Source organism: Pestalotiopsis fici, assembly GCF_000516985.1.
Source record: "Pestalotiopsis fici W106-1 unplaced genomic scaffold PFICI_Scf_2, whole genome shotgun sequence".
NCBI lineage: Eukaryota > Fungi > Ascomycota > Sordariomycetes > Amphisphaeriales > Sporocadaceae > Pestalotiopsis > Pestalotiopsis fici.
This window is the reverse complement of record NW_006917092.1, coordinates 2,881,973-2,895,714: the sequence shown is the minus strand read 5'-3', so window position 1 is coordinate 2,895,714 and position 13,742 is coordinate 2,881,973. Positions and strand designations below refer to the sequence as shown.

The following is a 13,742-nucleotide window of genomic DNA, read 5'->3' as shown; positions in this document are numbered from 1 at the left end:
GGCTCTGGCTCTGGCTCTTCCGGCTCTGGCTCTGGCTCTTCCGGTTCTGGCTCGTCTGGTTCCGGCTCCGGCTCCGGCTCCAGCTCGGCAGGTGCTTACCCCACTGGCTCCTCAGGCTCGGGATCGTCTGGCTCTGGCTCGTCTGGCTCTGGCTCTTCCGGCTCCGGCTCCGGCTCCGGCTCTTCATCTTCGCCAAAGTACACGTCTTCGAACGATGCTGTAACTGCCAGCGCCAAGCCCTCTACTCTTTCCACACTCGCCACTGCATCTGGCTACCCCACTGGCTCTTCTGGCTCGGGTTCCGGCTCGGGCAATGGTGCCCAGTCTGGCTACCCCACTGTGACTGGCAGCCACAGCGGCTCGAACTCGACAGCCAGTGCCAGCGCAAAGGCAACCTCGACCTACCCCGTCACAGCTGGCTCTTCCGCCCTCAAGGCCGCATCTGCTCTCCTCGGCTTTGTCGGTCTCTCGATTGCCATGATCCTGTAAGAAAGGCAGTATCAAACGCACACATTAGTTGGCTACTCAAAAGGCCGACCGCATCTATATGAACCTACAAGCGATGATTCATCGGGTATGAACAAGGAAAAAAGGTTATCGGTTGATTTACACACCTCATATCGGGGTCATGGGAGGGAGTTCTTCTGCAAATGCATCGACTCTTTAGTAGTCATTTCCCCCTTTTCACGGGGCTTAATACAATGGACAAAATTATAAAATTCAGTGCATCATTTATTGAATGTGAGCTTAATTGTGCATGTATTCTGGGGAAAGAATAATTATATCACATCTTATGAGCTGATTTGAAGTTCCTAGCAAAGCTATCGATAGATCAGGGAATTGCAATTTGAACTTTGAGGCTCTGCCACGGTGGCGCTAGCTTTAGTGGAAGCACACTCTCAGTCGAGGATTTATAACATTTAGCCAAAGTCTTTGCACAAGGGATTTCAATAAGATGTATACCCAGTGATTATTGTAAAGTATTATCACAAGGAATGAATATTATTCCATTAAATCTAATCCCTTTGGATAGATAGATATGTAAAAGATTGTGCCTGAGAACGGACTGAATCATGATCCACGACGACAAACCTCATGAATGCATAACGCTAAATGATGCTAGAATGCTTTGCAAAGCCAGTCAAGAATTGTAATTGACTGAATTAAAAATAAAATCATACAAAAAAATGGCGACACTGCTCTACGAGTCGTAGACGTAGCAGAGATAGCCACCCTGCGTGTCCAAAACGTCACTGACTTTGACTTCTGGTCGCAATCCTTGGGAGGAAAGCACATAGTCGGCGGTGAGCTGGCTAGAGCATGCCGAGTCGGTGCAACCATTGACTTGATTTAATCTGTTTGTGAGGTCCGCATTCTGCCAGAGGACGTAGCTGTGATCGACGAAGCCGTGGTGCATGAAGAAAACGGGGTCACCGGGCGATATCGACACAAAGGACATGACTGCGCCGATGCCATTGTGTCCGTACCCGTGAGGGCTTTTTTTGCTCAGGTTAGCAGGAAGCTTCTGTCAAGTAATGATGAAGACGACTTACCCAAACTCGGAGCAGCTCTCCATGTCAGAATACTTGTTGTTTGAATTGCAGCTGTTTACAAAGTCGGTGCTGCACTGCGTTGTTGCGGTCTCGTCTACAGCACGTGAGAGGCAGCGCTCGCCACCAATATGTAAGGTCAAGTTTGAAAAGGCCTTAAAAGTAGGAGTCAGTTTCCACAAATACACGAAATATGAGACATCATCGTCATCATCATCATTAGACTTACCCCATCGTCTATACACGTTCCTTGGTTATCGGACGTCTTGAGAGGAGCAGAACCAAACGTGTCGGCCCCAAAGACGGGCGAGGTCGAAAAGTGGCCGGCATCCAGCGGCTCGTTCCACCAGGTCATGGGCCCGGCATACGAGCACTCGTCGCGCAGCATGGACTCAAAGACGTGCACGTAGTAGCGGTGCCAGGGCAGGAACTGGGCGACCATGTGGATCGAGTCCGTCATGATGGAGTGCACGGCCACGAGGTCCTCGTAGCGGCTCGTGGACCCGGCGCTCGAGTAGGCGCCCGAGGGCGGGAGGTTCATGAGGCACTTGATGGCACCGACAAAGGCCAGCTTGTCGGCGTCCGAGAGGGACCGCCACTCGACGCGCGTGGCCGGAGAAGTGCAGTTGCCCGCCGCCGCCGCCTTGACGGCCGTGGCGTTGTTTCCCGAGTCTGTCGAAGCAGCCGTGTTGTGGACGACCGTGTTGGCCGCCTTGCTGTTGGACCCCGTTATGCCGCTGAGGAGGCCGGCATGTTCGGCATTGTTCTTGGCGGCATTGGCCTTTGCTTCTTCCAAGGTGATGGTGTGAAAGCCTTCTCCGAATTGGGCCAGGTCAACAAGTTTCAGTCGCTTGTATAGAGGCTTCTTGTATATAGAGTTGTGGACTGGTGAGGCCGACACCGTGGCGGCGCCCCATAGGAAGAGCTGAACGATGAGTGACGACTTCATCGTTTGGTATTACTACACATTAATTTAATAATAAGGGTAGTTATGTGGCATGTAGATGCAGTAAATAGAAAGATATATGATGGTAGATTTGCTGCAGGTGCGAATCTACTACAAAACGGGAATGATATGGGTATTTCAACAGGTCGCATATCGGTCAAATTCTAAAGGGGACCCTGTCCACATGGTCCACGGGGAAGGGGAGGGGGGATGATCAAACGAACAACGAAAATGAAGAACGATCGTCGTTTTCGTCGTATCAAGCAAGAAAAAGATCGCTGACTGCGTTTTTTTGCGCCATGCGTAAGTGCGCTGTATGTGATCTGACCCGAGCGAGAGAGAGACTTGAGCAGAGCCGGAACCAACCCCTGGCCCTGGAAACTTGTAAGTTGCCTTAGGAGCCAGGGCTCCCGACGATCACTGCGATCGTACTGGGGCCAGAGAAATGGGGAAACCTGGACCATGGACATCCCAATCCATGCTGGCGCCGTTGGAAAAGGACGGGACAAGCTTTTTGGTGGCTGAATGTCACATCCAATGTCTATTACCGTGAGTTTTTGCCTTACCACCCACTGGTAAACTACTGCCAACTACTTGCTTGGCTATTACCACTTCACAAGTACGGCCCAGAGAGCTGAAGTAGAGAGTTTGCACCGTCTCTCCAATCAGTTGGTGACTCGCGCGCGACTATGCATTCTCTCCCCCAACGGGCGAGGTATAGGCGTGAAGTCATCATGCATGGTTAGGTTGTCGCTTATTGCTACCCTCTTTTTTTTTCCCCCTTCTTGTGCCGCAAATGCCTAGCAACAAGTTCAGTGCAGCCCAGCCACAACATCCAAGAGAGTGAGAGAGGAGAGGGTAGCCATTGATGATGATACCTTTTCCGGTAAAAATACGAGTCTCACTGCTTCTTGGGCTGGATGGGCGCTTGAGCACAGCAGGACGCTACTAGAGTGTCGATCACCAGTCCAGGGGGGTGGTTTGCAATCTTGATATTGATGATGCCAATATGCCTACTAACCTAGGCGCTGTAAATAAAGATGTGATTTGTTTCCCCGCTCTTTGAGATGGGATCCCATTTTTGCCCTGAATGATCGAATTTTACTGTTGTATGTGAGCACCGACGGTACTTACTTGGCAACCGCCATGCAAAATGCGATGCGATGCGCTGCGCTGTGCTGTGCTGTGGCTGCAATTCGGTTGGCGCAAAGTATCGGCATTGTCGGCGCCGCCCACGTGGAGATTGCCGTTTCTTTTTTCTTCTTTTCCCTCATTCAATCCTGCTCTCGATATTTAACCATATATTCAAGAATTTCACCATTCGTACAAACTACCCATTCCCATGACTACGAAACGAGAAATAAGCTTTGTGCTTCTAAATAAAGAGGCTGTCCCAATTGAGAATTGAGAGCTCTTTCAGCCGCCCTAAACACTAAACTGACTGATGGTAGCAATGTCTTGGCGTCATTATGGCGCTCAGCTCTCTGCTCACACCAAAAAAACATATGGCCACCCACCACTACCAGCTCGCTGCTACATTAGGTACCACACCTCGACCCCAGATTTTACAGTTTTTCTCCTTGGGGAAAATAACATTTCCGGAAGTCATCGGAAAGGCTGATTGGCGGGGTACCAGGGCGTATACTGCAAGACCTTTCGGCTAGCATCTGTTGGCCATCCACCCTGCAGCGGACAAGAAACAGGCAGAATATTGCTTGCCCTTCTTTGCTGACTGCTGATTTTAACCATACATACATGCCAAAATAAGCAGCCACACGCACGGGTATTGGTCGCATCAAACGACAAGACCAAGCTTCTATATCTTGGACAGCGTTTCTCTTGTGGCTCCCGCACATGGACCATGACAATTGAATTATGTCACTGCACGGCCAGCAACAATTTGCAGTCGTGCCACTCGGCGCACGATGCGTGAGCGTTACGTGATATTTAGAAGGCGGCTGCATATGTATGTACGGATTACTTGGGCTGGTGTAACATGTGCCAAAGCAAAGACTTCCGAAATAATACGTACGAACAGGCGCGTGACCAGCTAGAATTATGCCAATTATCACTATTGCTTTTCTTTCTTTTTCTTTCTCATCTCTGATACTAGTGTTGTACTACTTACTTACTGTCTTGCAGTAAATTCATACTATCGGGGCCCCGGCCGCCCCGGCACGACTTATTGGGGTTTAGCCCGCGGCTCTCTCGTCATGATCGAGAGTCTATACCATCCGTCGAGATTCCCCTTGGTGAGTTCCTGGAGGTTGAAGTCGAGGCTATCGACTTGCCGGAATCCGAGCTTTTCATAAACTGGTTTCCCTGCTGGAGTGGCCTCGAGGTATGCCGTGATTCCATGCGAGTCAGCCAGCTCGAGCATCGGGACTATCAAGGCCTTGGCCGCACCGCGTCTGTGGTATTTCGGGTCCGTGGAAATGAGTGAAAGGCCTAAATAAGAACAAAAAAAAAAGAAGACGAGTGTTAGAATTTCCCGTACTTTTTTTCTCCATCGCGTAATTTGTACCTTGTTTAAGGTAGACAGACGGGCAATGTCGCTTTTTTTGTTATTAGACTTACCAAGCATATCACTCTTATACCATTGAGCAGACGCCTTTTTTAGTGCGCCAAAGAAGTTCAAGGCCAGAAATGGGTCGGCTCCTTCCGGCACATCGACAACCTGCTGCTCTACGCTCGGCGCGCTGGCTGCAACCTCTTGGCTCTCTTGTTCTGCATCCTGGGGACTTGGTTCGCTTTCAACAATCTTGGTGACATTGACGGCAGCAGCGGCAGCGACCGCGGCACCGTCGTTACCGCTGCTGCTGTTGCTACTGCTGCAGTCGCCCAACCAGCCGCCAAAGTGCTCCGACCCCTCCGGAATGTCCCACCTGGCAAAGGCGACCATGTCCCCGCTGGCCACGTCGGTGACCTTGAAGTGTCGAATGCTGCGGTCGGCCATTTTCTTTTCAATCCTCGTGCGCATCCAGGCCATCATCTTGTCCCGGCTCGGCGACCACCAGTGCGAGTTGCCCGGGTCCTCCTTGAAGGCCTCATAGTAGACGTTGCAAAGCTGGTCGACATCGCCGGCTTCGCAGTACGACAGTACAAAAGAAGGCGACAGCGAGGCGGGCGTCGCAAATGGTAGTGCCATGATTTTTTGTTTCGCTGTTCGGGTCTGCAAAGTTTGGTGATGATCTGCGCGCTGTATATTCTGTACAACTTTGGGGTGCTGCAGTGCAGTGCAGTGCAATCAAGCAATATATCTCACCAGAACCAGGGATCCGGAATAGCAGCAGCAATTTTTTTTCTCGCTTCCAAGGCGCTGAATCGCATCACCGGCGAGGAGTCACTGGCCAACCGACCAGCATAGCCGACCAGGTAGGTAGTGGGTCGATTATGCAGTGGTGGGCTAGCGTTCATCTCGGGGATCCCTGAAGCGGCAATTTGTGCACAGTATAGTCGACGGGCTTCATGGCGTTGCAGTCCTTCGGGAGTTTTTTCTTCATTATCGCCGCAAAATAATTCATCACATGGTAGAGGAGTTTGGCCGTTTAATTTCCACATGGACTGACACAGAATGAGGCATTCAACTTCAATTCACCGCATTTCGTGGTCCAATGGTTGCTCTGGACTTCCGATCGTTATACGAGTATAAAATTTCATCCAAGCATTTCCAGCCCAAGTATGTACAAGGCAACCTCCTACTCTGGCTTCTCTGCTACACTTCGGTCCATTGGCCCATTGGCAATACTATCCAAGTCGGCATGACAATCTTCATCCCGAGCAGTAGCCAGCTTTCACCGGCTCACATCCATTGGAACATCCGGTGTACATTTGGCATGGGTGCGAGGCATCAGTGCAGACATTCTTCAGAGTCGCCGTGTCACCATAGTTGGAGTTGATGCCAACGACTTCTCCACCATCACGGGCAGTGGTACCCTCGACATAGACGTTTCTCTTGCACTGCGAGCTGCACTGTTTTGGAGATGGATGCGTCAGCTGAGTGGTGCATCGTCGTCAGTCAATGTATGAACTTACGTTTCCGCATGATCGGTACAGTTTTCCATAGTCTTCTGCGTAAAAGTTGATGATCTGTCGTCGATGCATGTCAGATTGTGACCTGTCGAAAATTCATTGGTTCAGTTTGCTACTCACGTTGACGGTTCCACAGCCATTGTGCTGGACAATCTTGTCGCTGGCGTGATACTATGGGTTCGTTCTCGGTCAGAAAATTCCTGCATACATGTCATGCAAAGGCAAGTGGCATGCGCGTTGGCTATATCATGTGCCCACAAAGTTGATAGCGAGAAAATATCCGAAGAGTATACGTACAGCACCACCACCGATAATCCAAGAATGCTCGCCGGCCTTGTCGTTTTTCTGTATGGAGGACATGAGGTTAGAACACAACATGGTCGATATTCTGGGTTTCATTTCTTGGGGTCCACCAACCACAGTAATGGCATCCTCGCAGACATCTTCGAACCAGACAAACTCGAGCGTGCAGGGTCCGTCACAGTGCACGCCCTCGGCCTGGTTCTTGCCGATAATGACGTTCTTGAGCGTCGCGCCCGACTTGAGGAGGAACACGGCGTCGGCGTCGCCGCCCTCCGCCTGGTCGTTGCATGCTCCCGAGCCGCGGTCGTACTTGGCCCAGCCGCCGTCAAAGGTGGTGCCCGCGGCGACCACGATGACGGCCGAGTTGGTCTTGGTCGATGTCGGCGTGGGGACGCCGCCCTCGTAGCCCAGGCATGCGAGTGCATGTGGAACTGCAGAGAGGAGCGCGCACAGGCTGAGGATTGGAGCGTACATCATCTTGAACTGTCAATGGATCATGAGGAGTCTTGTCTTCCCAGGCGCTCTGGACACATTGCGAATGATCTGAATGCTGCTACGTATATATACGCCTCGACAACTTGCTCATCTTGAAGTCGATCAAGGGCATCCGTTATCATCGTATGTACCTTTCAAGGCCAAAACAGATAATCATTCGTGGAATAACATGAATCCAGATATTCTCATATATAGATCTGATAAAAAATATCTATAGTCGTATCGACTCTGACTTTCTCGAGCCTTGGTGAGATGACAAGGACTCGTCATATTACAGCGCTATGGTCCAGGCCTTGCTAGGTTCTATTCCACGTACCAGCTGTTGTCAAAGTTCAACCACATGACAACAGTGAGAAATTTGATTGTTATCGACACAAGTTATCGCTAGATGCTCAATGGTGCGCTTCTTGAGCGTAATAAGAGTCATGTCGAAACTCTCCAGAGATAGTTGGGACCGAAGTAATACTCTGCTGGATTAGGAATGCCAAGACGGACAAAACGAGCCACCATGGAACATTTTTTTCTCAAAACGTATTCGTATAGAATTCGAGCTAGATAGTCCCAAAACAACAGAGTCGATTAGATTGTGCTGAGATGCAAGGCGTCCAATCGCAACGTAACCGGGTCTCGGCGGACATGCTCCGAATGAGCCAAATTGTATTGGTTGCCCAGCCGCCCAGGGCTCGCCGAGCCTCCAAATCCTGGGGCAGCGTTTGATTGTGAGCATTTACCGACAGAATGGATGTCGTATGATCAAAGTTTTAAGCTTATTTCTGTGGTATCGTTGTCGGATCATGTTCGCGTTTGGGCAAGCGTTGTCCCTCCGTGCTCGCAGGTCTCTCGATAGCGGTGTAGTCTTTTGTCGTGAATGCATCTTTCAATGTGTCTCTCATGGATGGTCGATCCTGAATTTGGCGTTTCGAAACCCTCAATGTTGAAATTTTTTTTTCCCCTCGTCTCTATCTTGTCAAGATCTGATCAGTACTTACTATCCCTACATGCCCCTCTACTCAATAGGCATATAATGATACCTTGAGCCGTACAACGGTTTTTACTTCTGCGCAAGGGGACTCTCTAATCTATCCAAGGTACCGTCCGCATTATGAAGCGGCCGATTATCTTGTTGAATTAACAGGTCAATTTCGAAGAAACCGCCGTTGACCTCTCGAGTATGATTCTCCACTTCGGGGTACGATCTAATGTACCGACTCCGTTCCTTCATAGGTCCATTGAGTAGGTTTCTTTTCTTGAGGAGCGACTCTCCTTGGTAATAAAGCTGACAGGAACCAGGTTCACGTGCTTATCCAAGGACTGCGTTGGCCCCATCCTATAAGCCACGGCCAAACTTTTGGTGTAGACCTGCGTCAATAGCCGATGGCGCACACTGGCCATGTTCGAAATTTCAATTCTGACAGTCGCTCTGCAAAGGATGGTCTTGGCTACACGAAAGTTGCAAGCTGGGTGGTATGCCTCTGAATCAGCCCAGCGAGCACGCTTCAATCATGATGCATAACTGAAAAGGGATCAGCCCATCTTTGGAAGAACTGCATCAACCGATTGTCACTGTGGGAATGTGGAAACGTGGACATAAGGCTGATGGCACGTCGCGACGCGAGGTTGATGAGAAGAACTTCATTCTATCCATTGTCCAAAGCTTGTACGGAGGGATATGAAGTGGTGTACGAAATACTCTCAGAAATGGGTGAGACAAGGCAGACTGGTGAGACTGATTGTGTGTGCCACACATAAAAACAGCCGGGCGCAGCTGGCCTAGAAATACCGTCGATCAGCTCTCTGGAAGGCCATAGCCTCACACAGATGGACATTTCTATTTGATGAGGATAAGTTAGAGAGTAAAGCCAGATGTCTGCACCCAATCAGTATGGCTTCTTAAATGTGATGATACCCCTCATCAAGCATTGAGACCCAATCTTATGCGATGCTTCCCCAATGACTTATCACAATGACGAACATGTCACGTCTTGAGCGCCGATTGGACCATGGATTGATTGCATTTAGCTCAAGAAATTCGCGACTATTAATAAACTGGGCGAACAGTCGGGTTCTAGACTCATGCCTCAGCCGTAGAAGAGGTGTGCGTTGAAGTTGATTCCTCCGTATGATGTCTACCCTTCTTATCTCCCCACAATACATGCTGACTGACCCGCGCACAGTACTGTTCATTGCAAGCGTTCGGTCTCGATTCTTTGACCATGTCTCAAGGTCTCTCGTTAGGCCGCATACAAGCTGGCTTTGCGCAAGCAACTCAGGAAATCACTGTAGCCGCGGCTAACCTCAACTTTGATTTCTCACTGGTGAAGCTCGAGGCTCCCGCAGAGTACAAGCCGATTGGCAATATTCTGACACCCTCGCGCATACGCGAAGCAGAGGTTGGCCCGATACACGTTACAGCCAGGAGATTAGGAGCACTTTTTGAGGGAGCTTGTCCCGAAACGCCGAATCTCATCAAGGCTTATGGCACACGGGCATCAGAGATCTCGAAAGAAGTATCAGATTCAGACTCGGGACGAAATCATGGAAGAGATCGCGATTGGATAGGAAATGAATATGGCGGTGTCGACGCAACTTCAATCTGGGCAGCGGCTACATCGAGCAAAGCTGCCCTCCCAATACACTTACTGGCTTGCATCATTGCTAGGATGTGGAGTCACACTGAGGCAACCTCTGTCTGGGCGGAGATCGTGGCCGAGAGGAAAAGGGAGATAACCGCAAAGTTTGAGGAAGGCGAACATATTCCAACCATACTTGCTTCTGCTATTCAGCAGGAAATCACTCGAGACCATCTCCGCAAATGGGATACCAGCGCCAGAGCGTGGTTACAGACAGCCGACAAAGCACGCCAGCGGCAATACACGCAATTTCTTCTCATCGTGAACAACCTTAGCATCGCCGTTCATCAAGGCCACACGCTTCTCTACTCGAATGTGATAAATGTTTGGAACTCGGCACTCACTGCCACGGAGGGGCTAGTATCCGGCAGACCGCACGCAGTTCAAAACGGGCCAGTACTGCTGGGCCTCTCGGCTTGGCACATTTTCCCCGACATGCTTGTGTTTGACAATCCGACAGGAAGTGTGTCTGTTTCTATGAATGACCCGCTAGTCAACCCGGGTGGGGTTTTGTCATTGGGAATATCAGATTCTGCTAGTAAAGGCGAGCAAGGTATATACTGGTCGCTGTCACTATCTCATCATAGGTACTACGGCGAAGCAGTAAGGCGAACCCGGAGGCTCGAGAGTGACGGATCTCGGCTGACCTTCAATGAGCTCGTTCTGGTATGCATTGGCAGCTTGCTCAAGGCCTGGTCTGTCCCCAAACAAGGCATTAACAACTCCATTCGGGTCTTGGAGGCGCTGAGACTAGTACTTCCACACAGTCAGGGGGAAAACCCTCAAGAGGATTGGCAGACCATCATAGAACAACCTCTAAAGCAGTTCACGGATGGAGAGAAAGGCGCAATCCTTGCAATGTCACTCGGACGCCGGAGACCCGAATTCGTGCCATCGCCAACCAGAAGAAAGCCATTCTTTGGGGTTTTACACCTACCGAATATTCTTCAGCTCCTCAAGGACACCGAAATGAGAATCAAGTTTCTCAGACGCCTTGCTAACAGAGTGCCCGGGCTGGACAACTCTAACAGCATAATACTCGCCTCGAACAACCACCAGCAGAATGGTTTCCAATTTGTGACCGTTTTCCCTCACGATGTTACCCAAGCAGACTCCACAGGCAACGATCGGAATGTCCGCCAAAAATTATTTCGCCGTTGGATAGATGTTCCAAGTTACATTCGACTTACGTACCGCGACGCCATCAGATTAGCAAGGCAAGAATTCAACGGCCTCAGTGGACCTTCCACAGTCGGTGAAACCAAAGCGTCGATGACGCGAGGATTATCTCGGCCACAAACAGACCTCAAACTCAAAGTTGCCCCTTTTCATCAAGGCGAGATCCCGATGAGCTCTTGGAGCGGCTATGGTGACCGGCAAACAAGCATGATTAATGATGCTGATGCTGAAGAAGTGGAAATAGACGCAGAACTGGATTCGGACTCGGATCTTGACAGTAATGTCGCGCAGAACGAAGAAAGTATCAGATCCAGAGGCAGTAAACACAAAGACGGTGGAAATTGCAGTGACAGCCAGAATACTGACGATGGAGACAGCAATAGAGATCTTGATGGACCTGTTAGAAGGAGATGCGAGAGTGATGAAACCCAGCCGGCTCTTCCCATAATGTCTCAAGAGAATAGATATCGAGAAGCCAACCACCACAGACATCAAGCTGCTGAGTCAACTTCTGATGCCGCAGAAAGAAAGGCTCTGGCCGAATTCCAAGAGCTCTGTAGCCAATACCTGGCAGAGCGTGAGCATGAAATCCCGGATGAAACGATTGAGTTTCAAAATCTCATGCGAGAGGACCCGCCTCATTGGAGGTATGACCAACTTTCTAATGTTATAGGATCGAGAAGATATGTAGGCGAAAGCTTCGGTGAGTTCTTTGGCGAAGAGCAAGGGTCTGTAAAAGCCAATCCTGCCTCTGGCGAATATGCCTTGGTGTATGCCAAGGGCAAAGGGGAATCAAGTGCGTCCTTGTCAGGGATTGGTGCTGCGCCAACTGCTACCCTCGATGACCTACTCTGGTGTCTTGAGCATGATCTTGTTGACCCAGACCGTCTCAAAAAGCATCTTCAGGAAGAACCTGCATTTGGTCTCTTACGGGTTTTGGCCGCTGTTGGCGAAATCTACCGCGAGCCCACATCTGGTGGAGCGACTATATCATGCTCTATTGTCGACAACCCCTTCAATCCTCCTATTTTGTCCATGGGCTTTGGTGTGGATGATTGGACCCATGCGACCATACTTCTCAATGATACGACGGCGATGGCTCTTATCGGCTATTTTGAGACTGGAAATAACTTCATTGAGATCATGAGGGATGCAGACCAAATCATTGGGTTAAGCGGTGGGGATTCAATATTTGTGCGTACAGCGGTAAGTCTTCAATACCATTTCCTCTAAACTCCTTCTTTCTTCTTCCAAGGTTGTTTTGGACAACCCGGATTCATTTCTAACAAAATAACCCATTTGTACGTTCCGGTCAATCTAACATAAGGGTCGCAGATCCTCAACGATCCCGAGAACAACTACCCAGACTACAGCTTTACACGTTTACTCGGAAATACAGGCAAGGCTGGCTTCTCGATCCTGACCTTGCCTCCGAAGCTCATGGCGCGCAAGTTGGATTCGACTTCCTGGCGGGTGGAGACGAAGTCTTTCAATGGTTTGCCCTTTGACAGCTTCAAGCAGACCTCACTGCATCTCAGCTTCACAGGGTGGCAGATGCCCGTGGCAAATTCTCTACCCGCGGGACAGATAGACGCTGACATCAACATTATCGAGGCAGTGGTTTCGGTGCGGGACGCAGGCAGGTGGGTGGCCGACGTGGACATTTACCGTGCCTTGTCTAGTCCACGGTTGCAAATCTCGACGACAAGAAGCGAGGGATGCGAACATATTTCAGAAGGCCAAGATGAAGTGAACCACTATGAAGAGGATCGAGACGAAATGATATCTATTGAAAACTGGAATCAAGTGCTTGATCAGGTGGACGGATCCGCCGTGGTTCGGTGCTTCGACAACTTGGTTGCGAGATTGGCTGTTGTGTCAGCATTGTGCCAGCACAGCAAAGCAAATGACCGACCCGTAGTCGTATGCTCAAAGAGGATGTGTTTCAGATGCGTTTCCGGTCATTTGAACGAAGGGCATGATTCTACGTATGTATTTTGAGTATTTTTCTCTTTTCGGTCAATTCATGACTTCGGAACAATATCAAGCAATACCTCCAACACGGAGATTGGAATTATTGAACTCGATTGCATAATGTATCGATACCTCACGTACTAGCTTATCGTTGTTGATATCCAGAGGGAAATTGTCAGTCTTTTGATCGCCAATATAAGCTCACGCGAGACGCCGAATCCCTTTTTCTTCGCCCTCCATCGTTCGAACCCGGGACGCATACGCGCGTTTCCCAGGATTATCTAAAAGCCTTTCACCTTCCTCTCCAGCTATACTCCGAGCAACTGCATCTTTGTCGTTGTTCTCGAAACCTCATAAACATCCACCCAGGAAATGATGGTGCTTCTCTCAAAGCGCCCATGGAAATGGTTTGCAATTCCTTGGGTGGCAAGATCAATGTAGGTACAGCACTACGGCCACGCCGCTGCAAAGGCTTCCGGTGTGTATCCTTGTCAGTAGCAAGCAAGCCTCGTGTGATTGTCCCTAAGCAACGTAACACAGCGCCTCGGTGAAACTCGAGGAATTCAGCCAATGAGGCTCCAGATGCACATGACAGTCATCGGGTACCGACCCCGCTTCGAGGCTGCCATCAAT

General features: G+C 50.0%; 4 protein-coding genes across 4 annotated transcripts; 1 reads left to right on the top strand and 3 right to left on the bottom strand.

Annotated features, from left to right (window-relative positions):
• Positions 1–1,201: 1,201 nt before the first annotated feature.
• Positions 1,202–2,499, bottom strand: PFICI_03069 (uncharacterized protein; the record flags this gene model as incomplete). Its single annotated transcript, XM_007831650.1, has 3 exons — positions 1,202–1,496; positions 1,554–1,705; positions 1,780–2,499. The coding sequence occupies 3 exons, from the start codon at positions 2,497–2,499 to the stop codon at positions 1,202–1,204; spliced, it is 1,167 nt and encodes a 388-aa protein (XP_007829841.1).
• Positions 2,500–4,678: 2,179 nt separating this feature from the next.
• On the bottom strand, positions 4,679–5,644 carry PFICI_03068 (uncharacterized protein; the record flags this gene model as incomplete). Its single annotated transcript, XM_007831649.1, has 2 exons — positions 4,679–4,944; positions 5,074–5,644. The coding sequence occupies 2 exons, from the start codon at positions 5,642–5,644 to the stop codon at positions 4,679–4,681; spliced, it is 837 nt and encodes a 278-aa protein (XP_007829840.1).
• A 623-nt stretch (positions 5,645–6,267) lies between these two features.
• On the bottom strand, positions 6,268–7,308 carry PFICI_03067 (pectate lyase F; the record flags this gene model as incomplete). Its single annotated transcript, XM_007831648.1, has 4 exons — positions 6,268–6,468; positions 6,532–6,585; positions 6,649–6,699; positions 6,826–7,308. 4 exons carry the CDS (start codon positions 7,306–7,308, stop codon positions 6,268–6,270), a joined length of 789 nt encoding a protein of 262 aa, XP_007829839.1.
• A 2,231-nt stretch (positions 7,309–9,539) lies between these two features.
• PFICI_03066 (uncharacterized protein) lies at positions 9,540–13,136 on the top strand (the record flags this gene model as incomplete). Its single annotated transcript, XM_007831647.1, has 2 exons — positions 9,540–12,341; positions 12,471–13,136. 2 exons carry the CDS (start codon positions 9,540–9,542, stop codon positions 13,134–13,136), a joined length of 3,468 nt encoding a protein of 1,155 aa, XP_007829838.1.
• Positions 13,137–13,742: the final 606 nt, after the last annotated feature.